Source organism: Budorcas taxicolor, chromosome 13 (assembly GCF_023091745.1).
Source record: "Budorcas taxicolor isolate Tak-1 chromosome 13, Takin1.1, whole genome shotgun sequence".
Classification (NCBI taxonomy): domain Eukaryota; kingdom Metazoa; phylum Chordata; class Mammalia; order Artiodactyla; family Bovidae; genus Budorcas; species Budorcas taxicolor.
The window spans coordinates 72,361,792-72,389,788 of record NC_068922.1 but is presented as its reverse complement, the minus strand read 5'-3'; the positions used below and the strand labels follow the sequence as shown (position 1 = coordinate 72,389,788).

At 44.1% G+C, this 27,997-nt stretch overlaps 1 protein-coding gene across 1 annotated transcript in view; it reads right to left on the bottom strand.

Annotated features, from left to right (window-relative positions):
* TOX2 (TOX high mobility group box family member 2) overlaps window positions 1-27,997 on the bottom strand; it is a 153,815-nt gene that overhangs the window by 39,605 nt on the left and 86,213 nt on the right. The window contains exon 3 of the mRNA XM_052651226.1: window positions 12,808-13,053. Within this exon, the coding sequence (XP_052507186.1) occupies window positions 12,808-13,053 (246 nt within the window). The remainder of the gene's footprint in view (window positions 1-12,807; window positions 13,054-27,997) is intronic.

The following is a 27,997-nucleotide window of genomic DNA, read 5'->3' as shown; positions in this document are numbered from 1 at the left end:
AAGAGTCTGGAGAAATAGCTAACGCTTTTATCCCACCCCCCATCTCTGTGTCCGGTGAGAACTCTGACCACAGGCTGGGCAAAGGATGCTTCTGTGCAGTGTTAGGGTAAAGGGAAGAAGGTTCCTATCCTGCCTCCACCACTTCTTGGCTGTGTGTCTCTGGACAAGCCCCTTGTCCTTGGGGACACACCTGTAAGTGAGATTAACTCTGTCTCCCTCCAAAGTTGATGGGAGGGTTAGATAAGGTGGGCCATTAGATGAAATAAGACTATTTTCAATAGAACAAAAAATAGAAATAGGGTCCCCATCTGGCTTACTTACCAGCAATAGTGTAGGCAGCGCTCTACAGTTTGTCAAGGGTTTACCTCGGCACCATTTATTTTTCATTCATTTACTCACCCACTCACTCACTCAGTCATTCAACAAACCCGTATCAGACACCTGTTACATCCCACACAAAGCTAAGCATCAGGATTATCCAACAGTATAGCTGGTTCTCACAGCCACTCTGGGCAGGTGAGGGGTAAGGGGCGGGGTAAACAGCATCAGCTCTGTCTCACTTGAGGCTTGGAGAGGAGGAGTAATGCCCAAGGCCACCCACCAGGGCAGAGGAGGAACCCCAGGACTCCCGACTCCCTGTTAAGTGCTACTGCTTGGACCCTAGGCTGCCACTATCACAGCTGGGGCCACAGCCCGGACCAGCCAGTGTGCCGAAACCTCCCCCAGGACACCTTGGCCTCAACAGTAATACAGCGATGCTCCCCTCTGGAGCCTTAATAATTTGATGAGTTTTATTTGTCTTGCCACCTTTTATAAAGACTCTGAGTACTAAATGGACAAAGCCACAAGATGAGAGAAAGAGGGCAGGGGACTGACTGACTTTTCATTATCCAGCAGAGCCGGGGGAAAATGACTCCAATAGATCTCAAGTTTTATGTGCTCCAGACATTCTGCGGAGCCAGAGATGGTTTCTCAGCAATGCTGATGGTACATTAAAAGCTCATTTTCCCAAACGCGGTACTGAATATGCACTAGGAGGCAAGAGCCATTATACTGGGTAATATCGAAGCTGCAGCTGACGAATGTTGCTGAGATTTTCTGTGAGTTTTCCCTCGTGACTCAGGAGCAGGTCTCAGAGGGAGAGGTACTCTGCCAAGCTGGGCATCTGGCCCAGAATGGAAGTAAATGCCTGGTGGCCCTTGCACCCTTCTGGGCCAGAGGGTCACAGCTCCGACTGGGAGCCTGGCAGAGGGTGGACACTAGAGGGCGCTCAAGTGATCTATTACTAAAACCTCAAAATCGTTTTGTGAATCCCAGTGGAACAGGTGGCAATTTGGTCTGAACAAGGAAGTCCAGGCAGGTGTGAAATTTCCTCCTCCTAGGCATCTGCTGCTGGTGTCTGGTTCCAAAGGCCCAGCCCCTAGGATGCCACCTCCAGGAAGTTCTCTCTGCTACCTCTCTCTTCCGAGCTTGTTAGTACTCATTTGCTCTTCATTCCAAACTAGCACCTCACGCTTCATGCTGTGGTTACCTGTGAACGTGAACAGCTTGACTCAGAGTCAGTTAAAGTGGGTCTCAGGCCTGGCTCACTCACCCCCTTGCGCATTCATTAATTCACGTGAAGGCTGTACAGGTTGGATACTGAGTTCACAGGCAGGGGAGTCAGCACCTGGGTTTCAAATCTGGGCACCACCATTCATTCGGTGGTTGTGTAGTTTTTCTCTCTGTGCCTCTGTTTTCTCCTCTGCAAAATGGCAATAACAATAGTACCTCCTTCTCAGGATGAAGGACTAAATGAGATAAATATAAAGGGCTTAAGTGTATGTGGAGTACATAGTAAATGTTTTAATAAATGTTAGCAGATTACAGATGAGCCTGGTGGGCTACCGTCCATGGGGTCATGAAGAGTCAGACACGACTGAGCAACTAAGCACAGCGTCCACACATTTAGAAAAAGCTCACCTAGAGGAAAGTGAAAGCGTTAGTTGCTAAGTCATGGCCGACTCTTTGCGACCCCATGGATGGTAGCCCACCAGACTCCTCTGTCTAAGGAGTTCTCTAGGGAAGAATACTGGAGTGGGTTGCCATGCCCTCTTCCAGGGGATCTTCCTGACCCAGGGATTAAACCTGGGTCTCCCACATTGCAGGCAGTTTCTTTTTTTTTTTTTTTTTAATTTTTTTTAAATTTTAAAATCTTTAATTCTTACATGTGTTCCCAAACATGAACCCCCCTCCCACCTCCCTCCCCATAACATCTCTCTGGGTCATCCCCATGCACCAGCCCCAAGCATGCTGTATCCTGCGTCAGACATAGACTGGCGATTCGATTCTTACATGATAGTATACATGATAGAATGCCATTCTCCCAAATCATCCCACCCTCTCCCTCTCCCTCTGAGTCCAAAAGTCCGTTATACACAGCTGTGTCTTTTTTCCTGTCTTGCATACAGGGTCGTCATTGCCATCTTTCTAAATTCCATATATATGTGTTAGTATACTGTATTGGTGTTTTTCTTTCTGGCTTACTTCACTCTGTATAATCGGCTCCAGTTTCATCCATCTCATCAGAACTGATTCAAATGAATTCTTTTTAACGGCTGAGTAATACTCCATTGTGTATATGTACCACAGCTTTCTTATCCATTCATCTGCTGATGGACATCTAGGTTGTTTCCATGTCCTGGCTATTATAAACAGTGTGCAGGCCGTTTCTTTACCATCTGGGTCACCAAGGAAGCCCCACCTAGAGTAAATGGGGGTCAAATGAGGAGTATTCCTTGCCCTCCAAAGGCCAAGATACAGAATCCATGACCTCGGGGAGCATTAATGGTGCTCCCGGAGGCCCATCGTCACGGTCCTGTTCTAGGAGAAGCTCTACATCAGTGAGCTGCTACCTCTCGCCTGGCACAGGGCTGGTGGCTACATAAGTCAGCCACCGGGAAAGCCAAGTGGCCACCAAGCTGAAATCACAGCTGCTGTTCCCTTTCCCCCTCCCCCAGGCTGGGAGCATCCCGTTGCATCTTTGAATCCCCTGTGACTTAGATACCACCCTGTAGGCAACCTTGATTCACTCCATACACAGCCTGAAGGGGGCAGAAGGCACTGGGCTTCGAGGCAGAGACTTGGGTTCAAATTCCATCTCTACCCTTATTTTCACTGTGTGACCCTGGACAAGTAATCTCTCCTCCTGTTTATTCCATCAATAAACAGAGACTGAATGTTATCTGCAAGCCAGGCCCTTTGTTAGATGCTGCTGCTGCTGCTGCTACGTCGCTTCAGTTGTGTCCGACTCTGTGCGACCCCATAGATGGCAGCCCACCAGGCTCCCCCGTCCCTGGGATTCTTCAGGCAAGAATACTGGAGTGGGTTGCCATTTCCTTCTCCAATGCATGAAAGTGAAAAGTCAAAGTGAAGTCACTCAGTTGGGTCCAACTCTTAGCAACCTCATGGACTGCAGCCCACCAGGCTTCTCCGTCCCTGGGATTTTCCAGGCAAGAGTACTGGAGTGGGGTGCCATTGCCTTCTCTGTTGTTAGATGCTAGTGCAGACCAAAGCATAAAGCACAGATCCAGCCTTCAGGCTGTGCTGGGCTGGTGGTGCGGAAGGCATCTAAATGGACAACCACGTATTTCCAGGAATTTAGTCAGATACTACCTTTATTTAAATTTTTGACCCATGATTCATCATATTTTTGGTGGCAATTCTGCCTTTTAAAAATGCTGCATGAAAAAAAGGACTTATCTTGATTCCTGAGTTTTGGCACATGCCCTTAAATCTTGTATGCCTCTCCATACATCCAGCTCAAAGGATCCAGAGAGCCTCCAAGAGAAAATGACTTTTGAGTCGGGTCCCAAGGCAGGAATAGGAGACCACCAGGTTGACAAAGGGAAGAGGAGTCCAAGCAGAGGGGCGGCACGCAGTGGTGCTCGGTCGGGGTGATTCTGTTCCCAGGGAATATCTGGCCATGAGAGGAGCTATTTTAAAGTTTTTCTCTAGACTGGGGATTGTTCCTAGAGGCCAGGGGTAGTGAAAGGAAGCCAGGGATGCTAGGCATTCTACAATGCACAGAACAGCCGGCCACAACAGAAAATAATCCCTCCACCAAAGCTGGTTGGGCTAAGTTGAGAAATGCCATACTAAAACATCAAGGAGCGAAACATCATGGCATCATGCTACCTTGGGTCGACTCCTTGACTTCTCTAAGCCTCAGTTTCTGGATCTGAAAAATGGGGATAACAGTGGTACCTACTTTAGAGGGTTGTCGGGAAAAGGCAGTGGCACTACATCTGCACACAGCAGGTGCTTAATAAATAGCCCTATCTTTTCCAACTCTGAACATACCTCAAACTTCAGAGCAAACCCTTCTCAAAAAAGACAGCTTCCCCGGGTTCCAAAGAAAACTGGGACACAGAAAAGAACACATTTTGTTCTTTTCTGACCTTTCTCTTAGAGAAAACCACGAGTCTTATCTCTCAATAGAACGTGAGCCTGTTTGCAGAGAACCAGCCTGTGTGTTGGCTTATCACTGGCCTGAGTTTTAACAGGGACTGAATTTTTATGACTGTGTTATAAACCTTTGCAAAACCCACTTTTAAACTAAAATACGCCGACAGGTTCTTAACTACTATAGCTACTAAATTAAGCATGAGGGATGGAGGGAGGCGCAGAGTGCAGAAGAAAACAAAAGTGCCCTGAAAGAGTCAGTGGAGGTAAAATAATGTTCATTAAAAATAGAAAAACAAACACACACAAAAATCTTTTGTGTTCAACTTCACACTCGTACATCATAATGTTCCAGTAAAAGGCCATTTCCCCCTGAGATAATAAAAGAATTGAATTTTTCCTTATCGGTCATCTATTTTTCTAGCTGAAGCTATTACTCCCGCTCTGGGGTTGCTAGGCAACAAGAAATATTAATAGCAGCTTTTATTAGCTTAGCTTTTGCAGCCGAGTACCAGAATGAGAAAATGGGAAACATAAATGTGTTACATAAATCTTTCAACCTTTCAGAGCCGGTGTTAGTCTCTGTTTTCATAATGATTTATTGAAGTGATGGTTCATTTATGAGAAAAAGGAGTGCAGGATAAGAAAACGGAGCAGTCCCCTGCAGGAGTGTTTGAAAATAAATAATTATAGCAGGAGAGCAAAAGCTGTTTAAAGCCATTTGTCTGAGTTTTATAAAATGTAAAAAGACATATTTCTTTCGCTTACTGCCTCTGAAAAACAGAGGGAGGGAGTTTCATCCAGACTCTGCAGAATAAAAAGGACCCTCTGGACCTCTGGTCCACCGCCACCCTGTATAGGATTCTCAGAGGTCCATTTGGGAGATAAATACCCTGACTCCCACTCCCCAGAGGGAAATTAGCTAAAAACATGGCAGCCTGGGCCGGGAAGATCCCCTGGAGAAGGGAATGGCAACCCCACTCCAATATTCTTGCCTGGAGAATTCCATGGACAGGGGTTACAAAGGGTCAGACACAACTGAATGACAAACACACACACACACACACACACACACACATTACCCAGCAGTTAGGAGCATGGGCTCTGGGTTAGGCCAACCTAAGTTCAAAACCCAGTTCTACCATTTGTTACTCTCCACCCAGTGACTCAGAGCAAGGGGTTAATCCCCCCATGCCTCAGTTTTTTTTCATCTGTAAAATGGAGGTAATGTTACTTATCTTATGGGAACTTGTGTGTGTGTTAGTTGCTCAGTCATGTCTGACTCTTTACGACCCCAAGGACTATAACCCACAAGGGTCCTCTGTCCATGGAATTCTCCAGGCAAGAATACTGGAGTGGGTTGGGCTGCCATTCCCTTCTCCAGAGGATCTTCCTGGCTCGGGGATCAAACCCAGGTGTCCTGCAATACAGGCAGATTCTTTACCATCTAGCTACAAGGTCTTACAACTGCTGGGTAATACTAAACATCAAGAAAACAACACACACACAGATGGCCACAAATTCCTGTCCTTGCTGCATCTTTACCTTTCTGCAGTTTTACTCAGCCATTTCTCTCTTTGGGGTCTATTTCTGGGCTTGGCCATATGACTTGCTTTGGCCAAAGGAACATTACAAAATGTGATGTAAGCAGGTTTGAAAAGTGGTTGCACGTTGGAGCCTCTTCCTCTTGATGCTCTTGGGAGCCCTATCACCATCACCATCTGAACAAGCCCGGGTCACCATGTGAAGAGAGACCTGTGGCCACATCACCTGCACAGACCCAGCCAACTGCCAAGTTGTGAACAAGACCATCCAAGGCCATGCAGCTCCAGCCAAGCTGAACCCAGAAACCAGCCAAGCCGACCCCAGAAACCAGCCAAGCCAGCCCAGGTCAAAACAACTACCTTGCTCTTCCACAAAAGAACAGGAAATAGAAAAAGTTCACTGTTTGTTTGCTTTAAGCTACTAAGTGTTGGGGTTTAAGCCACTAAGTGTTGGGGTAGTTTTGTTACACAGCAAAAACTAACTGATAACAATTGTAAAACAAAACAAAAACCAATTTATGCACTAAGAGCAATCAAATTAATAGGTTGGGCAGGGTGATGGGTATCCACTGGCCCTGCAGCTCAGAAGTCCAGAGGATCAAAGCTTGGGGGCCTTTGGTCCCTTTATCTCAGACTCCAGAGAGGATCTCCTGCATCTCAATTTGTGAGAAACATTTAGAGGGAGACCAAGTCTTCTGCGTGGAAGAGGAGTGAGTCAGGGATGGGAGGAGGGGAGGAACAGGAGATTGGGGGGGAAGAGTGAGAACAGGAAGAGAAGGGGGCAAGTGATGGGAAGATGTATATGAAGAACCTCCCCCCACTGGGTCAACACACAGATCCTGCCCCGAAGCTCTGAGCCCTGCTTTCAGGCTCTGGAACCTAAGCCAGGGCTGCAAGCTGTCTCATGGGAACCACCTCTAACGCAAGGGGGTGAAGTGCAACTTCGAAACTGCTCAGCCCTCTCCCTCAGCCTATCCTAGGATTCTAGCCAGGAAAGATCCTTCACTCGGTATGCCCCCAGCCCTCTTTGTGTAGGAAGAAGGTCCAGTCTTGGCAAGATGTTTTGGGACAAGGACCTAGAGCATGAACAGTATAAAACTACCAGTCCAGCACTCAGGATGTGAATCCAAGTTGATGAGCCTTGAGCCCCCCAGGCCAGTGGCATGTGTGGTGGTCATGGTAGGGGGAGTCTATCCAACCCCAAACCCATATACTTATTCAGTGTGTCATAGCTGACAAAGCAATCACTCCCATTTTCCTATTTGTGAGTTCACCAGATCTAGAATTCCAGTCTCCATTCTGTCAATGGGAAAGAAAACTGAGGCTGGGAGAGAAGTTACTTACTCAAATCCCCAGAGAAAGCAGTAAATAAGAGTCAATGCTGGAGGAGAATGTTTGAATGATGACTGTGTGCCACTCTTGTGCTAACTGAAGCCCACGACTGGACCACAAAGTTCCAGTGACCTAGAGGATGGCCCAGTGACCAGCGCTCATCTTAGGGAGACCCCATATTACCCAAGTCACCAGGACCCATGGCTGATTTTGCCAGAACTCATTTCGCATCATGGCCCATCTCCATCTGTTCAAGGCTCTCCAAAGAGTTTCTCTGGTCTTGAAAAAGGAGCAGGTTCCCTAAGAACTTATCTAGGAGCATCAAGCTTTGCCCTTCCCAGGATAATTCCTCTCCTGCATAAGCCAGGACGGTGAGCTTAAATATTTCCCAAGGACGACTCCAAAATAAATTATTTCAGACTTAACAGAGGCTGTTTAATAAATTCCACTCTTCTAGTTTCTTTGGGTATTTTAGAAACTGATTTATACATACAATATCTCTCTCAAAATGAGACAATCAACACAGGATAAAATTATTGAGTTATGAAAATAGGGGTCAGATGGAGGTGCAGCGCTTTAAATTAAACTGGCAAAATATATCTTTCATACTAAATTGACTCTTTTTGTCTTGGAAATGAATGTTTAATCAGTTAAGATGCTGAAGTCGAGGGAGAAGCCTTAAGCATATTTAATTTTGTAAAAGAAGCCTGAAGCCAATATTGTACAGGCCTCCTGCCGGCAGCCATACCTTTAAAACCGAAGAAACAACTCCCACACAAGCTGGGAGACCACGCGGGCTGGGCAGGCGACCAAAAGGAACTAGTGACCTCTGGCATCAGAGCCAAGAGGGCCTGGCGTTAATGAGAGGGCTGTCAAATGCCTTGGTGTCAAATGTCACTGCTCCAGGGACCACTTCCTTGACACATCGCAGCCTATACAGAGGGCACCTGTTCACTGGGCCATCCTCTGTGCCCCCGGTGGCCCTGTGCCCAAGCTGCTCCACCCCTTGGGCAGCTGCTAAAAACTGAGAGGCACATGATAGGGGACAGAGCTGGGAGTGAATTCTGGTTTGGGGACTTAATAACTATGTTATACCCATTCATTCATAAAGTACGTAAACTATTAATACTAGGATCAGGTTATCATTTCCCCTAGGAAGCAATAACCTCACATCTGAGCCAGGTGCCTCCTCTCTGTGATTTCAATTAATCAATTAGGCTGCATCAGGTCTTAATTGCAGCACGTGGGATCTTTGTTGCAGCCTGTAAACTCTTAGTTGGCCAGGTGCCTCTTCTAGGTGCACAGAGCAACATGCACTGATTCTATCAGAGGATTTCTTACATGTTCAGAAGTGGGCTCCTCACCTGTCTCTCTACGGCACTAGTTGTTCCTCAAGGGCATCTTGTAGGTCCAGAGCTCAGAACAATGTCTGGTACTTAGTTGCCTTTTAATCAAGACTGATCACTATGGTTAAGCCCAAAAGTGGCCCCTTTAAGATATCAGATTCTAATCCCTGGAACCTGTAAATGGTTCTGTATTTGGGGGAAAAAAAAAAGAGTCTTTGCAGATGTGATTAAAAGTTAAGGCTCTTGGGATGGGGAGAGGGTCGTGGATTAACCCTGTATGTTGTAAGTCCCTAAGCATCCTTATAAGAAAGGCAGAGGGAGATTTCACTGACAGAAGAGAAGGCGAAGTGATAACAGACGGAGACTGGGGTGATGTAGCCACAAGCCGAGGATAGCCGGCGACCCCAGAAAGCCGGAGAAGCGCAAGATGGATTCTTTCCCAGAGACCCCAGAGGAAGGTCACCCCTCCCGACACGTTTCTCAGTCCAGTGATACAGATTTTGGACCTCCATCTTCTAGAGCTGTGACAGCATACATTTCTGTTGTTTTTAAGCCACAGTTTGTGACCATTGTTAGAGCAGCCGCAGGAAACTAACAATCACCTGCCTGCTCTGAGTCTCCATCTCCTTACTGCAGTCGTTCCCGCCTCACTTGGAACTCGGGAGTGTTACGCGAGACAATGTTTGTAAAGCTCCCTGCATGGTGCTTCACATCTCGGGGGGCTGACACAAACTCCAGCGTCACCCACATAGCACGCATGTCCACACACACTCACACACACACACACACACCTTCAAGCTTCAGCTCAGACAAATTTAAAACAATTGCTGGGCTTCCCTTGTGGCTCAGTGGTAAGGAATCTGACTGCCAATGGAGGAGTGTGCATGCAAACGTGTGAGTGCTCAGTCGTGTCCGACTCTTTGCGATCCCATGGTCGGTAGCCCACCAGGCTCCTCTGTCCATGGGATTTTTCAGGCAAGAATACTGGAGTGGGTTGCCATTTCCTACTCCAGGGGATCTTCCTGACCCAGGGATCCAAACTGTGTCTCTAGCATCTCCTGCATTGGCAGGCGGATTCTTTACCTCTGATGCCAATGCACGGATTCAATCCCTAGTTTGGGAAGATCTCACATGCTATGGTGCAACTAAACCCGAGCACCGCAACTCCTGAGCCCACACTCAAGAGCCTGTGCTCTATCTACAACAAGAGAACCACTGCAATGAGAAACCTGTGCACCTCAACTAGACAGTAGCCACTGCTCGCTGCAACTAGCGAAAAGCCTGCGCAGCAAGGAAGACCCAGCACAACCAAAAATAAATCAATAAAAATATTTTTAAAAAACATTTTTTTTAAAACAACTGTCTTTTTAGCATATGGTCCCAATGGATGGACGTTTTCTTAATTGGTTTCCCACTTGGTCTGGCAGCCTTCCTCTGGGTAAAATAGTTTGGCTTACCTTTCATTTCATAACGAGGGAATAGAAAACCCAGTGAACCGTTGATAACTCTCACTAATGGAAGAATTAAAGCGATCTGAATTTGTGAAGCATCTTAAACGTGCACTAGTTTTAAAGGAATCTGGAAAATGGCTGCAAAGTGCCTATCTGGACTAAGCCCAACAAAGGCATTTCCTAGGTGAGGGGATCAGAGGGTCATCTCGGATAAACAGGTAACCTCCTTTGCAATGATCAGAGCTCTTATAACCAGGTGACTCTACCAAGGTACCTGCGAGTATCTGGAGACTGTTCCTTTAGCTAAGTAAGGCTTATGGGAAAACACTGCCACTGGTTAGAGTGGGAACTCACTTTTATGACTAATAATAACAATAGCAAATATTCCCTGATTGTTTACTCTCTGCCAGACATTTGCTGAGACTTTACGTACATTATCTCAGATACCTGTCACTGCAAGAAAAGAGGACTGAAGCTCAGGATGTGGGGCCGGGGTTAACACTGGTCTGTGGGATGCCAGAGCCTATGCACTAACCACTACCCCACACTGTCTGCTGGAGACTAGCAGCCCAGGCCAGTGACACTGTGACCGAGAACCCCAGGCAGACGCACGCCTGCATCCACGGGCCTCCCCAGGGTACACGACAGAGATGTCAGCCGGGCCTTGCCCTCGCCTGGGTTACCGGGACCGTCTGGAGTTGTGAAGTTTTTGCTAGGAAATTAGCTGGGCAAGCAGCTAAGGCAAAAGCATTGTAACAAAGTGGAATTAAAACCACACACTGTGGAATCTGCAGGTCTCCGAGAGAGAAGAGGAAGCGGAGGGTCTGCATTATTGATGGGCTCCTTTTTCAAGAAATGGAGCAGCAATTTCCACTGAGCACTTCAGTGAACAGTAGAAAACGTGGGCCTTGAATTGGCTTCCTCCTGCCTTCCCTGTCTCTCATCTTCCCTTCTACGTCTCACCTAGCTTCACAAAAATAAAGGTGATGTGGCTCTTGAAAATACATAGAGCATGCCAGGTTGTTTTTCTTTTTCTTTTCAAGCAAGGAGATTTGATGGTAATAAGAGTAAACAATAAATAAATAGAATATAGTCAAGACTGGTAGATGATAAACAATACAAATGAAGGTCTCAGATATCTGATAGAACTGGGCCACAAATTTGGCTGTGACCTCTGAACAGCCTTGGTAGGGATAAACATGATCCATCCAACATCATGTGATTCTTCTAGAAATCAGTTTAGCGGTCCCTCCTGCCCTCCCACAGGTGTGTTTCTGACAAAATCAAGGACTGTTTGCCTCCTAGATACAGTGGTTGGTCCATCCAAGCTGTCATGGTCCTCTTTGGAGACTCAAACTACCACCTGCCAGAGGCGTCAGAGGGGATGCTGGCCGCCGGTGGCCGTCGTGCCCGCTGTGTGGATGATACTAATGATGTTGCTGGAGTTCCTGGATCCAGCCATGCCTGAAACTCTCTGTCCAGCCCTCAATACCTAGATATTTCAGTCTTTTTTTTTTTTTCCTGCATCAGCTGCTTTGAATTTTATTCTTGTCACTTAAGAATGAAGTTAAGAGGTATGACTATCAATATAATATTAACTGTAAAGGAAAAAGCAAAAAGAAACATATACCCCAGTCATTCAGAAGAAGTACTAGAATTCCCTTAAGGATTCCCCCCCCCGCCCTTATACAAGAATTCTCTACTGTCTTTCTATAAGTCTTGATTGTTCAAACCAGTCATTCATGCTGAAAAGTCATACCTTGCTCAGCATGGGATTCAGGATCCTTATGATCCAGGCCCTACTAACTCTTTCATGTCCTCTCTTCCTACGCGACTCCATGTTCTTTCTCTCCAGCCCAGTAAGGGTGACCCACATGCCACACCTGAGCACAACATAAGCCTCCTGCTTCTTGCTTTTGTACATGCTGTTCCCTCAGCCTGGAAGGTCCTTTTCTGTGCTGGTCTGCCTGCCAAAGTCCCTCCTATCCTCAAAACTCTAAGTCAGTCACCACCCTCTCCCCTCCCAGCTTAAGCAAGACACAATATTTTTTAAATAATACGATTCCACTTATATGAACTGTGAAGAAGAGGCAACGATACAGAGACAGAAACTAGATTAGTGGTTGCCTAGGGCTAAAGATGGGGGTGGGGTTGGGAATGATGACTAAAGGGTATAAGGTTTCTTTGTGGGGTGATGAAAAGGTTCTAAAATAGCTTGTGTTGCTGGTCACATAGCTCTGTGAATATTTTAAAAGCTACTGAACCGTATACTTTAAATAGGTGAATTGCATAGTAGGTGAACAATATTTCAATTTCAATAAAGCCCTTTTTTTGACCGTGTCAAGTAGCTTGTAGGATCTTGTTTCCCCAACCGGGAACTGGACCCAGACCCCCTGCAGTGGAAGCATGAGGCTCTAACCACTGGGAAACCAGGGAATTCTCCTTCAGTAAAGCCTTTAAAAGGTGAGACTATACTATTAAAAATAAAAATAAAACAAATAATATCAATATATTATAAACAGAGCTTCAGAAGCAAGTAGCATAAGAACATAAACTTCCCTCCATGCCCACCCCCCATATTCTGCAGACCCCCATGCAAGTAACCAACAGAGCCCAGACCCTGCACCTGAGCAGAGGGTCCTCCCTTCTTTGCCATAACCCAGCAGGAACCATGGTGGGTAATGGACTCACCGTGGGCAGTTGCCCCGATAGCAGGTGGCTGTCCTGGGCCAGCATGTTGGACACCATGATGGCTGGGAGGTCCATGGCCTGGTAGGAGTAAGCAGGGAGCAGTCCGTTGGGTGTGAGGCCGTGGCACAGCGAGTGGTAGCCGGCTTCGTGGTCCCCCAGGTGCAGGAGGGATGGCTCGGGGAGGTTGGGAGGTGTTATTGGGGGGATCTCATAGTCTTCGTTGCTCTCGTTCTGGCTGTTGAAGGTCTAAAATATCAAAAGGGCAGGCTGTTGCAGGTCAATGTTGTACAACTGCAGAACAGGCTTGACAGCACCAGTGACAGCCACAGTGAACAGCCCTTAGCAAAGCAGAGAGGGGGTGGTCCCTCTGCAAGGCACACAGTCGAGATGGTGCAGTCAGACTCCCGACCCATCCCCAGTGGGTGCTTCCTCCTACTGGACAGTCTGTAACAGAAACCTGCCCTCCTGGAAAGTGGGGCCACCACCTGCTCACCTGTTTTTTGTTTTCCCACCAGATCTGGCCACTGCAGCCCACCATGAATCCATCTGTCTACATCCACCCATTTTACAGATGGATGAACTTAGGTCCTGGAGGAAAGTGGCTCATGCAGGGTTAGTAAAAGAGCCAGGAGTGGAGCTGAAGTATCCTGGCCCCATGCCTGGTGGTCTTCCAGGGCAGCTGGATGACTTTCTCTTGGGTATCCTGATCTGTGTCCTCTCTTGGTCTTCTCATCTCGGCAAATGGTACAAACATTCCCCCGGGAACACACGCTATTCCCCCAGGAGCCACACTGGACACCTTCTTTCCAAACGTTATTTGTTCATCTTCCCTACCTCACTGCACTGACCAGGAAGCTCCAGTGCAATGCTAAATAGGAATGGTAAGAGTGGACACACTTGCTCTTTTTTCTTCAGTATCTCAATATTTTACCACTAAGCATCCAGGTGGTGCTAGTGGTAAAGAACCTGCCTGCCAATTCAGGAGGCATGATCCTTGAGTAGGGAAGGCATGGCAAGGGAGAGGAAGAGGGCATGGCAACCCACTCCAGTATTCTTGCCTGGAGAATCCCATGGACAGAGGAGCCTGGCAGGCTACAGTCCATGGGGTTGCAAAGAATTGGATATGGCTGAAGTGACCCAGCATGCAAAATGTTTGCCATAGATTCTTATAGGTATTCTATAACAGGTTAATGGTATTCCTTTTTCTTTCAATTAGGCATCAATTTTTAATTTTATTGAATTCTTTTCTCCTGCATCTACTGAAAGGATCAAATGAGCCTTTTCTCCTTTAATTCAGTTAAATATGGTAAATTGCTACACTTGGTTTTCCTAATGCGAAAGCAACCTTGTATTTCTGCATTGGACCCTACTTGGCCGTAATGCATTTCTATTTTATCCATTATTACATTTTGATCGCTGGTATTTTGTTTAGGATTTTTGCATCTAGTTCATGAGTGGGATGGGCCTATGATTTTCCTTTTCACACTGCTCCTATTGGGTTTATGTTAGCCTGGAAAATCATTCTTCCTTTTCTATGCTCTGAGAGTGATTAGACCTAGGAGAAGAGTTATATATGAAATGCAAGATGGATCTGAGAAAACATGAAAGAGAAGTTTCAAGACATAGAGGAAAAAGTGAGGAAAAAATGGACATCTCTTTAATCAACAGACTGGGGGGAGAAGAGTGAGAATGAAGCAGAGGAATACCTGAAGAGATAGTGACTGGGAATATTCCAGAACTGATGAAGGACACTAAAAGGTACCGGTGAATATGATGGTGACCTGTGGTCACCTGTCTATGACAAAAGAGGCAAGAATATGTAATGGAGGAAAAACAGGCTCTTCAATAAATGGTGCTGGGAAAACTGGGCAGCTACACGCAAAAGGATGAAATTAGAACACTAACACAATACATGGAACAAACTCAGAATGGACTGAAGATTAAAATGTAAGACTGGAAACTCTAAAACTCTGGGGGAAAAACATAGACAGAACACTATTTGATGTAAATTGTAGGATCCACTTCCTACAGTAATAAAAATAAAACAAAAATAAACAAATGGGATCTAATTAAACTTAAAAGCTTTTGCACAGCAAAGGAAAACATAAAGAAAGCAAAAAGACAACACTCAGAATGGGAGAAAATATTTGCAAATGAAGCAACTGATGAGGAATTAATCTCTAAAATATACAAACAGCTCATGCAGCTCAATATCAAAAAAAGAAATAACCCAGTCAGAAAATGGGCAGAAGATCTAAACAGACATTTCTCCAAAGAAGACATGCAGACGGCCAGAAAGCACATGAAAAGATGCTCAACATCACTACTTATTAATATTAGTGAAACGCAAATCAAAACTACACTGAGATTTCACCTCACATTGGTCAGAATGGCCATCAACAAAAAATCTATAAACAATAAATGCTAGAGAGGGTATAGAGAAAGGCAACCCTCTTACGCTATTGGTGGGAATATAAATTGATACAGCCACTATGGAGAACAGTATGGAGGGTCCTTAAAAATCTAAAAATAAAACTACCATATGACCCAGCAATCCCACTCCTGGCCATATACCCAATGAAAACCATAATTCAAAAAGATAAATGCAACCCTATGTTGAAGATGAAACTCCAATACTTTGGCCTCCTGATGTGAAGAATTGATTCATTGGAAAAGACCCTGATGCTGGGAAAGGTTGAAGGCAAGAGGAGAAGGGGAGTAGAGAGGATGAGATGGGTGGATGGCATCACTGACTCAATGCACATGAGTTTGAGTAGGCTCTGGGAGTTGGTGATGGACAGGGAAGCCTGGCATGCTGCAGTCCATGGGGTCACAAGGAGTCGGACACGACTGTGCGACTGAACTGAACCCTGTGTTCACAGCTGCACTATTTACAATAGCCAGGACACGAGCAAATGAAATGTTCATCACCAGATGAATGGATAAAGAAGATGTGGTATACATATATACAGCGGAATATTACCTAGCCATAAAAAAGGACAACATAGTGCATTTGCAGCAATATGGATAGATGGAGAGATTGTCAGATTGAGTGAAGTAAGTCAGACACAGAAAGACAAATATCATGATATCACTTATATGTGGAATATTATTTTTTCAAGGGTACAAATGAATTTATTTGGAAAACAAAAGTAGAGTCACAGATGTAGAAAACAAATTTATGGTTATCAGGAGATGGAGTGGCAAGGGATAAATTGGGAGATTGGAACTGACATATGCACACTACTATATATAGAACAGATAACTAACAAGAACCTACTGAACAGCACAGGGAATTATACTTAATACTCTGTAGTGGTTTGTATGGGAAAAGAATCTAAGGAAAGATACACATGCACATGTACACGTGTACGTATAACTGATACACTTTGCTGTATATCTGAAATGAAGACAACTTTGTACATCAACTATACTCCAAAAAAGTTTTTAAAAAATTGCTAGGGCAGTTCAAGCCCATTACAATATCCGGTTCTTGGTAGACTCTTAATAAATATTTGTTGGACGAGGTCACTGAGGAGTGGGATGGGTAGGAGTTATGGCGAGAGACTAACTGAATTCTGCCAAGAAAATGCACTAGTCATAGCAAATACCCTTTTGCAGCAACACAAGAGATGAGTTTATACATGTTCATCACCAAATGGTCAATATCAAAATCAAATGCATTACATTATTTTTAGTTGAAGATGGAGAAGCTGTATACAGTCAGCAAAAACAAGACTTGGAGCTGACTGTGGATCAGATCATCCGCTTCCCACAGCAAAATTCAGGCTTAAACTAAAGAAAACCAGGAAAAAACACTAGGCCGGCCAGGTATGACTTAAATCAAATCCCATATGAATTTGCAGTAGAGGTAACAAACAGATTCAAGGGACTAGATCTAGTTAACAGTGTGTCTGAAGAACTATGGACAGGGGTCCGTAATATTGTACAGGAGGTGGTGAACAAAACCATCCCGAAGAGAAAGAAAAGCAGGAAGACAAAGGGGTTATCTGAGGAGGCTTTACAAATAGTGGAAGAATGAAAAGCAAGGGAGAGAGGGAACGATAAATCCAATTAAATGCAGAATTTCAGAGAATAGCTAGAAGAGACAAAAAGGCCTTCTTCAATGAACAGTGCTTAATAACAGAAGAAAACAACAAAAGGGGAAAGACTAGCGATTTCTCCAGGAAAACTGGAACCATCAAGGGAGCATTCTGCCAAAAGATGGGCACAATAAAGGATAAAAATGGTAGAGACCTAGTAGACACTGAAGAGATCACGATGAGATGGAAAGAATACATGGAAGAACTCTGTAAAAAAGATCTTAATGAACCGGATTACTGCAATGGTGTGGTTAGTCACCCAGAGCCAGAGAGTCGGCCGTGTGAAGTCAAATGGGCCTTAAGAAGGACTGCTGTTAATAAAGCGCGTGGATGCAACGGAATTCCAGTACAACTATTCAGATCCCTACAGGATGATGCCATCAAGGTTTTGCATTCATTATGTCAGCAAATCTGGAAGACTCAGCAGTGGCCACAGGACTAGAAAAGGTCAGCCCTCACCCCAACTCCCAAGAAGGGCAGTACCAAAGAATGTGCTAACCACTGGACAATTGCACTCATCTCCCATGCTAGTAAGGTCATGCTTAAAATTCTGCATGCTGGGCTTTAGCATTATGCAAACCAAGAACTTCTGGATGTCCAAGCTGGGTTTAGAAAAGGAAAAGGAACTAGAGATCAAATTGCTAACATTTGCTGGATTATAGAGAAAGCAACGGAATTTCAGAAAAACATCTATTTCGGTTTCATCAACTACACTAAAGCCTTTGATTGTGTGGATCGTAACAAACTGTGGAAAGCTCTTAGAGAGATGGGAATATCAGACCACCTTACCTGTCTCCCAAGAAACCTGTATGCAGGTCAAGAAGCAATAGTTAGAACCCTGTATGGAACAATTGATTGGTTCAAGATCGAGAAAGGGTATGACAGAGCTGTCTGCTGTCACCCTGTTTGTTTAACCTGTATGCTGAGCACATCATGAGAAATGCCGGGCTGGATGAGTTACAAGCTGGAATCAAGATAGGCAGGAGAAACATCAACAACATCAGATATGCAGATAATACTATTCTTATGGCAGAAAGCAAAGAGAAACTAAAGATCCTCTTGATGAGGGAGAAGGAGGAGAGTGAAGGAGCTGGCTTAAGACTAAATATTAAAAAATCTAAGATCATGGCATCCGCCCCTGTTACTGCATGGCAAATAGAAGGGAAAAGGTGGAAGTAATGACAGATTTCCTCTTCTTGGGCTCCAAAATCACTGTGGGTGGGGACTGCAGCCACGAGATCAGAAGACGATTACTTCTTGGCAGGAAAGCGATGACAAACCTAGACAGTGTGTTGAAAAGCAGAGATATTACTCTGCCGACAAAGATCCGTATAGTCAAGGCTATGGTCTTCCCTCTGGTCACATATATGGCTATGAGAGCTGGACCATAAAGAAAGCAGAATGCCAAAGAATTGATGCCTTTGAACTGTTGTGCTGGAGAAGACTCCTGAAAATCCCTTGGATATCAAGAAGATCAAACCAGTCAATCTTAAGGGAGATCAACCCTGAATATTCACTAGAAGGACTGATACTGAAGCTGAAGCGCCAGTATTTTGGCCATCTGATGCGAACAGAAAACTCATTGGAAAACTCTCTAATGCTGGGAAAGATTGAGGGGAGAAGGAGAAGAGGGCATCTGAGGATGAGATGGCTGGATGGCATCACTGATGCAATGGACATGAAGTTAGGCAAACCCCAGGAGAAGGTGAGGGACAGGGAGGCATGGCCTGCTGCAGTCCATGGGGTCACAAAGAGTCAGACATGACTGGGACTGAACAACAACAACAATGGTGGGAGTGGGGACCACATGGTCTCTAAAACCCCTGCTTGGTGTCAACACCTTTCTCCTTGGGTGCCTGTGGTTTGAACCTCACCACAACTTGTGGGGAAGAGCCCTGGACTGTTCTTTGAGGAGCATGCATGCATGCTCAGTCCTGTCTGATTCTTTGCAACCCCATGGATTGCAGCCTGCCAGGCTCCTTTGTCCATAGGATTTTTCAGGCAAGAGTACTACAGTGGGTTGCCATTTCCCTCTCAAGGGGATCTTCCCAACCCAGGGACTGAATCTCTCTCCTGTGCCTCCTGCACTGGCAGGTGGATTCTTTACCACTGAGCCACCTGAGAAGCTGGACTGTCCTTGATATTCACAGAAACCTGATCTGAGAGGATAGTGGCTTGCCACATTCATGCCCAGCCCTCAGACCCAGACCCCAAGCCACCTCTTGCTCACTGGATCCCTCTGCAGGGATGTTGTGAGATTATTTCATATTATCGGCAAATAGCAGTCCAGGAAGCAGTGACCCTGTTGGTGGGAAAGGGCACTGGCAGCCCTATGGAATAGGACTCAGTCTTCCCACACCAAGATCTGGCTCTTTCCTACCATCTGAAGTTGCTTCCAAGAGCTGGGCCAAGCTCACATGTTTGGGCACCAACCTCTGCCTAGCTGCTCTATATGCATACACCCAAAGTCACATCTCTCTTCCTGCATGATCTGAGGTTGTCATCGCCTCTCTCTGGGCTCAGTCCTCACTCTTGCACTAAGAGGGACAGGGGATGGGCTCATCCACCTCTCAGGTTCCATGGCTAATGATATACATTGGCTATTCAATCAAATCGATGAGATTTCAATCCCAACTCGATGGGAGTCCCACAGCTGGTGCCCAGTAGTAACAGAAGGACAGGGGAGGGGACCCAGGGAAGATCCAGTTTCTCCTGATCAAGCTTGACACATAAGTGGAAACTATGTCCTGGTAGGCCTCATTTCTAGTGAAAACAACTTCATTGAGCATTGTTTCAATTCGGAAATATAAATAAATAACATTTACTGTACATTTAATATGCTAGTTATGAACATTTTACAGATAATTAATGTATTGAATTCTTACAACCTCTTTATGAAGGAGGTTCTGTTATTATATGCCCATTTTACAGATACAGAAACTAAGGTACAGAGAAGGGAATTTACTTGCCCAAAGTCACACAGTTAGAAAAAGGTCTCACTCCCTCCACTGTCTGCAAAGGAAGGCAATGTTTTCTAGTCTGTGACATGGATCCTGGGACTCTGGGTCCTAATAATCGTTAGAGGCTGTGCCAGTTCATGGCCAAACTGAGGGCTTAAGCACTAAAAAACAAATTTTGGCCCAGCCATGATAACCGTAGCTATCGCTGTTATTGTTCACTCAGTCACGTCCAAACTCTTTGGGACCCCGTGGACTGCAGCACGGCAGGCTTCCCTGTCCTTCACCATCTCCCAGAGTAGCTCAAACTCATGTCCATTGAGTCGGTGATGCCATCCAACCATCATTTCCCACACTGGGTCAGGATTCCCCCTCTGCAGCCTCACATGCACTCTCCGAGCCTTCTTAACACCTGCAATGATTTGTGACTCTTTCCTTACTTTCAGTTTATGTCCCCTTCCTCCAGACCCCAGGCCAGGGGTAAAGGCTGTTGTGTCACCAGTGCCTGGCACACAGTAGGTGCTCAATTAGAATGTGATGAGTGAGCACATGTAAGAGGGTGATGCACTAGGCTTTGGGTTTAGACTCATCTGGGTATTTCCGTATCTGTCCCTCCCAACAGACCGGAAGTCCCTCAGTCACCTACTATTCACGTCTGTGGACGGCTGACTTCCTCTCTACTCCCTGCACCCACAACAGGTGCTGTCACAAGGCACACGACAGTGAAAGCCAAATGACTGCTTGAGTTCACACCTTTCATTCAAAAACCAAAACCTTAACACACTGGAACCAGCCCAAAGGACCAGAAGCCTTTTGCAAAACTAAGCATATGTTGTATCAAAATATTGGAATCACGATTATGACAATTCATTTAAAGAGGCAATTAGCACACTTAAAAATAACTACACATGCAAACACGTACATGCCTCCTCTGAATGCAATTAAATCCTAAATACATGACACCTGAATACCAGCCCAGCCTGCTATGGCTTCATACTGTCTGTCAGTCGCTGGGCCCGGCATTTCCACACCCACTGTCCATTTAACTCATGAGTTCTGCAAAGAAGTGACTGTTCTCTCCATTCTGTAGATGAAGATGATGAAGTTCAGTGAAGGAAGGTGTCACAAGTAATTCTCGGTTGGGATTGAAGCCCAGGTCTTGCGACTCTGAATCCATCATTTTCCCACACTGGGTCAGAGACCTCTTCAAGACTCAAGTTCCTCACCTCCTCTAAGTAAGAGATGGGCCTCAGTGATGCCTAATTTGCTCTTCAGCACAGTGTCCTCATGAGAATACAGAAAGAGATATCAGGTTGTAAAAGCTATAGAAGCTGAAATATTAGCAAAACCTTACAAGGAAACTTCTGGGAAGAGCTGTCTCTTCCTATCCACCCATCCTCTCTCAAACCCACTCCAATCACATTTTCATCCCACCATCCACCAAAACTGTTTGTCAAGGTCTCCAGTAACCTCTATGTTACTAAGTCCAATGGTCAGATCTCACCGCCCTCTTGCCCCCCTTGACCTTCTCAGCAGCATTTGACATACTTGGCCACCCACTTTCTCCTGGGAATAAATTTCTTCAAATGTTCTAGGACATCACAGATATTGATCTTCCTAAATCACTAGCCATTTCTTCTCCATGCCCTTTGTTGGTTCCCATTCTTTCCCTCAACCTATTAATGATGTCACAGAGCTCAGATCCCAGACCTCTCCTCTAGACACACTCAGTCTTTGAGGATTTCATCCAGTCTCTTGGATTTAAATACCATCTATGTTCTGCTGACTCCCCAGCTTATGTGTCCTGCTCAGAACTCTCTTCTGAACCACAGATTCATGGACCCCACTGTTATTTGACACCTTTGCGTTTTAATGGACATCTCAAATTTAATGCATCCAAAAGAGAACCTGTCAATCCACGGTTTTCTCTTCCTTAGCTAATGGCAAGTCCAACCTTGCAATTGCTCAGGCCAAATGCCTTGGAGCTGTCCTTCGACTACTTTCTTTCTCTCATACCCAACACCAAATCTGTCAGGAAATGCTAACGGCCCCACCTGCAGAACACATACAAATGGAACCACTACTGTCCACGCCACCATCCTCTTCATCCTGGGGGGCTGCAGTCGTTTCCTACCTGGCTTGCCTGCCTCTGCTGTCGCTACGGTCTATTCTCACTCAGAGGCCAGAATTCCATGTTAAAATGTAAGTCCATGTAATTCCTCTGCTCACCACCCTCCAGGAGTGCCCTTCTTACTCAATAACAGAGTCCTCAGCAATTCCATTCCTGGTTATAATCTAGAAAAAACCAAAGATATGAATTCAAAAAGATACATGCACCCCAGTGCTAACAGTGGCATTATTTACAATTGCCAAGGTATGGAGGCAACTTAAGGGTCCATCAGGAGATGAATGGATAAAGAAGAAATAGCATACACACACACACACACACACACACTGGAAGGCTACTCAGCCATAAAAAGGATGAAATTTTACCATCGGCAGCAACATGGATGGAACTGGAGGGCATTATAATAACTGAAATAAGTCAGACAGAAAGACATAGACTGTACGTGCGGAATCTAAAAAATACGACAAATTATAGCAAAACAAAAGTGAAAACAGAAAAAAAAAAAAGACAAAAATATAGATAAGAAAGTAGCGGTTACCAGTGGGGAGAGGGAAGTGGGAAGGGGGAGTACAGAGTAGGAGGGGGAAAGCGTTATTATGAGATGATATGAAACCATGTGTGTGAAACTTCTGAAAACTGTAAACATAAAAAAACTGTAGAAGTTTTTTTATATTTATTTATGGGTCTTAGTTGTGGCACAAGCTTTCTTGTAGCACGTGGGATCGCAGTTTCCCAATCCTCGATCGAACCTGTGTCCCCCATACTGGAAGGTGGATTCTTAACCACTAGGCCACCAGGAAAGTCCAGCACTGCAGAATTTAAAGAATCTTTCATTCAATAAAAAAGAAAAAGGATCTTATAATGGCTACATGGCCCAGCTCCCCCACTCCCACCTACACCCCTTTAACCTATCTGACGTCACCTCTTAACATGTTCCTTCTTTATGCCAGTCTGGCCACACTAGGTATGGTTATGTATTCACACAACTCATTCCTTCATCCCTAAGGTCTCTACTCAAACATTCGCTTGTCAATGAGGTCTACCCTCACTGTTTAATTTAAAGTCACAAATCATCAGCCACGTTCTACAATTTCTTTGTTTCTACCACTTACTAATGGCAACTCACTCCAGTGTTCTTGCCCGGGAAATCTGATGGACAGAGGAGCCTGGCGGGCTGCAGTCCCTGGGGTCACAAAGAGTCGGACACGACTGAGCAACTTCACTTTCACCTTTCACTTTCCTGCATTGGAGAAGGACATGGCAACCCACTCCAGTGTTCTTGCCTGGAGAATCCCAAGGACGGGGGAGCCTGGTGGGCTGCCGTCTCTGGGGTTGCACAGAGTCGGCCACGACTGAAGTGACTTAGCAGCAGCAACATCCACACATTTATTGATTTATTACGTTTATTATGTATTACCTTACTCCACTAGAATATCTTCATGGAGGAGGAGATTTTCGCCTGTTTGGTCTACTGCTATATCCCCAGTTTCTTCAACAGTGCCTGGCATATAATGAGTGCTCAAAAAGTCTTTGATACATAAATGAAGAAATGAACTGCTCAGCAAATGCCTGAAGAAAGAGTGGTAAGAAAATGGATGGACTGGCAGACCATGAAGAGTCCCCCCTTCTAAGGAGAAGGCTTACTCCAGGCTCTGATCCAAGGCTAAGACACAAGTTGTTTGAATCAGTCCAACATTCCCCCTTCTCAGAACTGGTGGATGAGAATCTGTAAGTTACCTCTGTGGGAGCGGGTGGGGGTGGGGAGAAAGAGACACTGCAGCAAAGGAAGTACGGGTTTACCAACACATGACATCTACCATACAGAGGCGTGTTAGGAGGCTGCCAGAATCAGCTTGTTTCTCAGTTCCCCCCTTTGCGCTTTTCTTTCCAAATCAACTAAAGAACAAGTTAGTTGAATCAACTATACTCAGAGCAAAGCAATAGAGATGGGGTAGAAGGGGCATCCGGGAAACTGTCCGGTTTTTCACACACCAATTCCAGGAAAGGAAGACTACTGCACTGATCCAAAAGACCTTTGTGGCTTGCCCTTGGGTCAGAAGGCTAAGTCTTCTCAGGGAATTCCTAGGAGGAAGAGTCTTAATTAAACATAGAAGCTGATGACTTCTTGAGGTAAGGGAACAAACAAGCAAGGTGGGGGATGGGCCCTGGGCCTTGAGAAAGTGATGGAGAGGAAGGAGTCTAAGAACACCCAATGGACCAGAGCCTGTTGCAGTGATAAGCTTGTGTTCCATGAAATGATCAGAACAGACTCATTTGCTTACCACAATAAAATAAAATGACAAGTGAATCAATTAGCCATAGGAACTAACATGGTTGTAATATAGGAAGTAAAAAAATAAATACATGTGTATGTACATCCTAAGTCGCTTCAGTTGTGTCCGACTCTTTGCAGCCCCATAGACTGTAGCCTGCCAGGCTCCTCTGTCCATGGAATTTTCCAGGCAAGAATACTGGAGTGAGTTGCCATTTCTTTCTCTAGGGAATCTCCCTTCCTCAGGGATCAAACCTGTGTTCCCTCTGTCTCCTGCTTTGGCAGGCAGATTCTTTACCACTGAACCACCTGGGAAGCCTATATATATATATATATATATATATATATATATATATATATATATATATATATTCTTTTAAATAACCCTTTCTGAAACAAATAGTCAAAGTTCAAACCTAGAGAATGATAAAAAAAAAAACAAGAAAAGGATTCTAGAAAGAGTAGTGAGCTGAAAAATTACAATGTATATTAATTCAAAATAGCTGTTCATCAGGTGACTATAGTATTCAATATGTAATGTGACTATATTGGTTCCTAAAATAGAAAAGGTACCGGATAGAATTATAAAATTAATAATGATCACAAACTAAAAATCTAGATTTCATTAGAACCTATGCCTTCCCTTAAGATTACCAATATTGATTAGTAATTTATATTGCAAGGAAAATGTAAGTTTAAATACTTCTGTTATAATTTTAAAAATTTTATTGAGGTGAAATTCAAACAAAAAGATAATTCTTTTAACACTTGTGTGGCATTTAGTACACTCACTCACAACGTTTTGCAATCACTGCCTCCATCAGGTTCCAAAATATTTTCATCATCCCCCAAAGAAAACCCCGTGCTTATTAAGTAGTTTCTCCCTAGTCCCCTGGCCTCAACCCTTGGAAACCACCGATCTGCGTTCTGTCTCTGTGGATTCACCTATTCTGAATAGTTTAATATACGTGGAACCATACCATATGTGATTTTACGTTCTTCTTTCATTTAGCATAAGGTTTTTGAGCATAATGTACATTATTCACAATGTAGCATATATCAGTAGTTCATTACTTTTTGTGGCTGAACAGTGTTCCGTTATATGTATATACCCAGTTTTGTTTATCCATTCATCCACTGATGGGCATCTGGGCTGTTTCCACCCTTTGGCTATTGTGAATAGTGCCGCTATGAACAAGTGTGTACATATATTTGTCGGAGTCCTTATTTTTAATTCTTTGGGGTATACAGCTAGGAGTGGAATTGCTGAGTCATATGATAATTCTATGTTTAACTTACTGAGGAACTCAACCTTTTTCCACCGTGGCTGCACATTTTACATTTCCACCAGCAATGTATGAGTGTTCCAATTACACCACATTCTTGCCACCAACACTTAAATTCCATTTTTATTACAGCCATCCTAGTGAGTATGAAGTGGTATCTTATAGTAGTTTTGATTTGTATTTCTCTAATGACTAGTGATGTTGAGTATCTTTCCATGTGTTTTTTGGCCATTTGCATATCTTCTTTGGGGAAATGTCTAGAACTTTTTTGTTCATTTTTAAGTTAGGTTGTCTTTTTATTGTAGTGTTGTAAGAGTTCTTTACATATTCTACATACTAGACCCTTATAAGATATACGATTTGCATGGGGTGGAAAGTGGAAGGGAGGTTCAAGAGGGAGGGGACATACGTTTAGGTACGGTTGATTCATGTTGATGTATGGCAGAAACCAACACAAAGTTGTAAAGCAATTATCCTCCATTTAAAAACAAAGAAATAATTAAATAATTAATAATAATTAAATAATGAAAACCTAAGCACAGAGTTTAAAAACAGATATATGATTTGCAAAATATTTTTCTCCTATTCTGTAGGCCTTTTTTTTTTTCACTTTCTTGATAATGCCCTTTGATACAAAGGAATTGTTAAATTTTCATGGAGTCCAATTCATTGTTTTTCTTTTGTTGCTCATGCTTTTGATGTCCTATCTAAGAATTCATAGCCAAATCCAAGGTCACGAAGAATTACCCTATGTTTTCTTCTAAGAATTTTGTGGCTTTAGTCCTGAGACTTGGGTCATGGATCCCTTTTGAAATAACTTCTGTATACAGCATGAAGTAGAGTCCAGTTTCATTATTTTGCCCATGGTTATCCAGTTGTTTCAAACCATTTGATGACGAGACTGTTCTTTCTCTGTTGACTGGCCTTGGCACCCTTGATGAAAATAACTGCAACTAACCACAGACATAGAGGTTTATTTCTGGACTCTTATTTCTATTTCATTGGTCTATATGTCCAACCTTATACTACAACCACTGCAGATGATGACTTCAGCCATGAAATTAAAAGATGCATTTTCCTTGGAAGAAAAGCTGTGACAAAGCTAGACAGCATATTAAAAAGCAGAGACATTACTTTGCCAACAGAGGTCCATCTAGGCAAAGCTATGGTTTTTCCAGTAGTCATGTATGGATGTGAGAGTTGGACCATAAAGGAAGCTGAGCACTGAAGAACTGATGCTTTCAAACTGTGGTGTTGGAGAAGACTTGAGAGTCCCTTGGAGAGCAAGGAGATCCAACCAGTCCATCCTAAAGGAAATCAGTCCTGAATATTCATTGTAAGGATTGATGCTAAAGCTGAAGCTCCAATACTTTGGCCCCCTGATGTGAAGAACTGACTCATTGGAAAAGACCCTGATGCTGGGAAAGACTGAAGGCAGGAGGAGAAGGGGATGACAGAGGATGAGATGGTTCAATGGCATCACCGACTCGATGGACGTGAGTTTGGGCAAGCTCCGGGAGTTGGTATCGACAGGGAAGCCTGGTGTGCTGCAGTCCATGGGGTCGCAAAGAGTCAGACATGACTAAGCAACCGAACTGAACTGAACTGAATAGTATGAGCACTGTGTTCTGACCGTGGTGCTCTTGTACGAACCGGGAAGTGTTATCCAACTTTGCTCTTCTCTTGTAAAACTGCTATGGCAATTCAGGATTCATTGCAATTCCATATGTATTTGAGGATCAGTTCTTCTATTTCTTCTAAAAAACTTGACAGGGATTGCATTGCACATGTAGATTGCTTGGACAGTACTGCAATCTTACCAAAATTAAGACTTCTGATTCACAAGCACAAGAAGTCTTCCCCATTTATTAATCTCTTCTTCAATTTCCTTCAGCAGTGTTTTGTAGTTTTCAGCATTCAAGTCTTTCACCACCTTGGTTAAATTTATCCCTAAGTATTTTATTATTTTGGATGCTGTGACATATGAAACTGTTTTCTTAGTTTTTTTTTTTTTAATTGTTCTTTGCTGGTATATGGAAACACAGCTGATTGTTGCATATTGATCTTACACCCTGAAACTTTGCTGAATTCATTATCAATTTATTATAATTTTAAATAAAAGCAGAAATTCCACACCATTAGAGGAACAAAAACAAAAATAAAAACAAATGGAAAAGAAAACAGAGCCTGATTAATCTAACAAAAATGTGAAAAGAAAAAGAAAACAGAAATGAATTATGAAATATGATAACCTTCATAAAATGGGAGTATTAAGACTACTAGCAATCACAATAAATACAAATGATTTCAAGTCCTTTATTAAAATATAAAAAATTAAAATTTTGATTAAAATAAATGATTCCAGTATGTGACCTGTATAACAGGCATGCCTAAGATAAAATTACATAGAAGGCTAAAACTAAGCAGATACATCAGGCAAATAA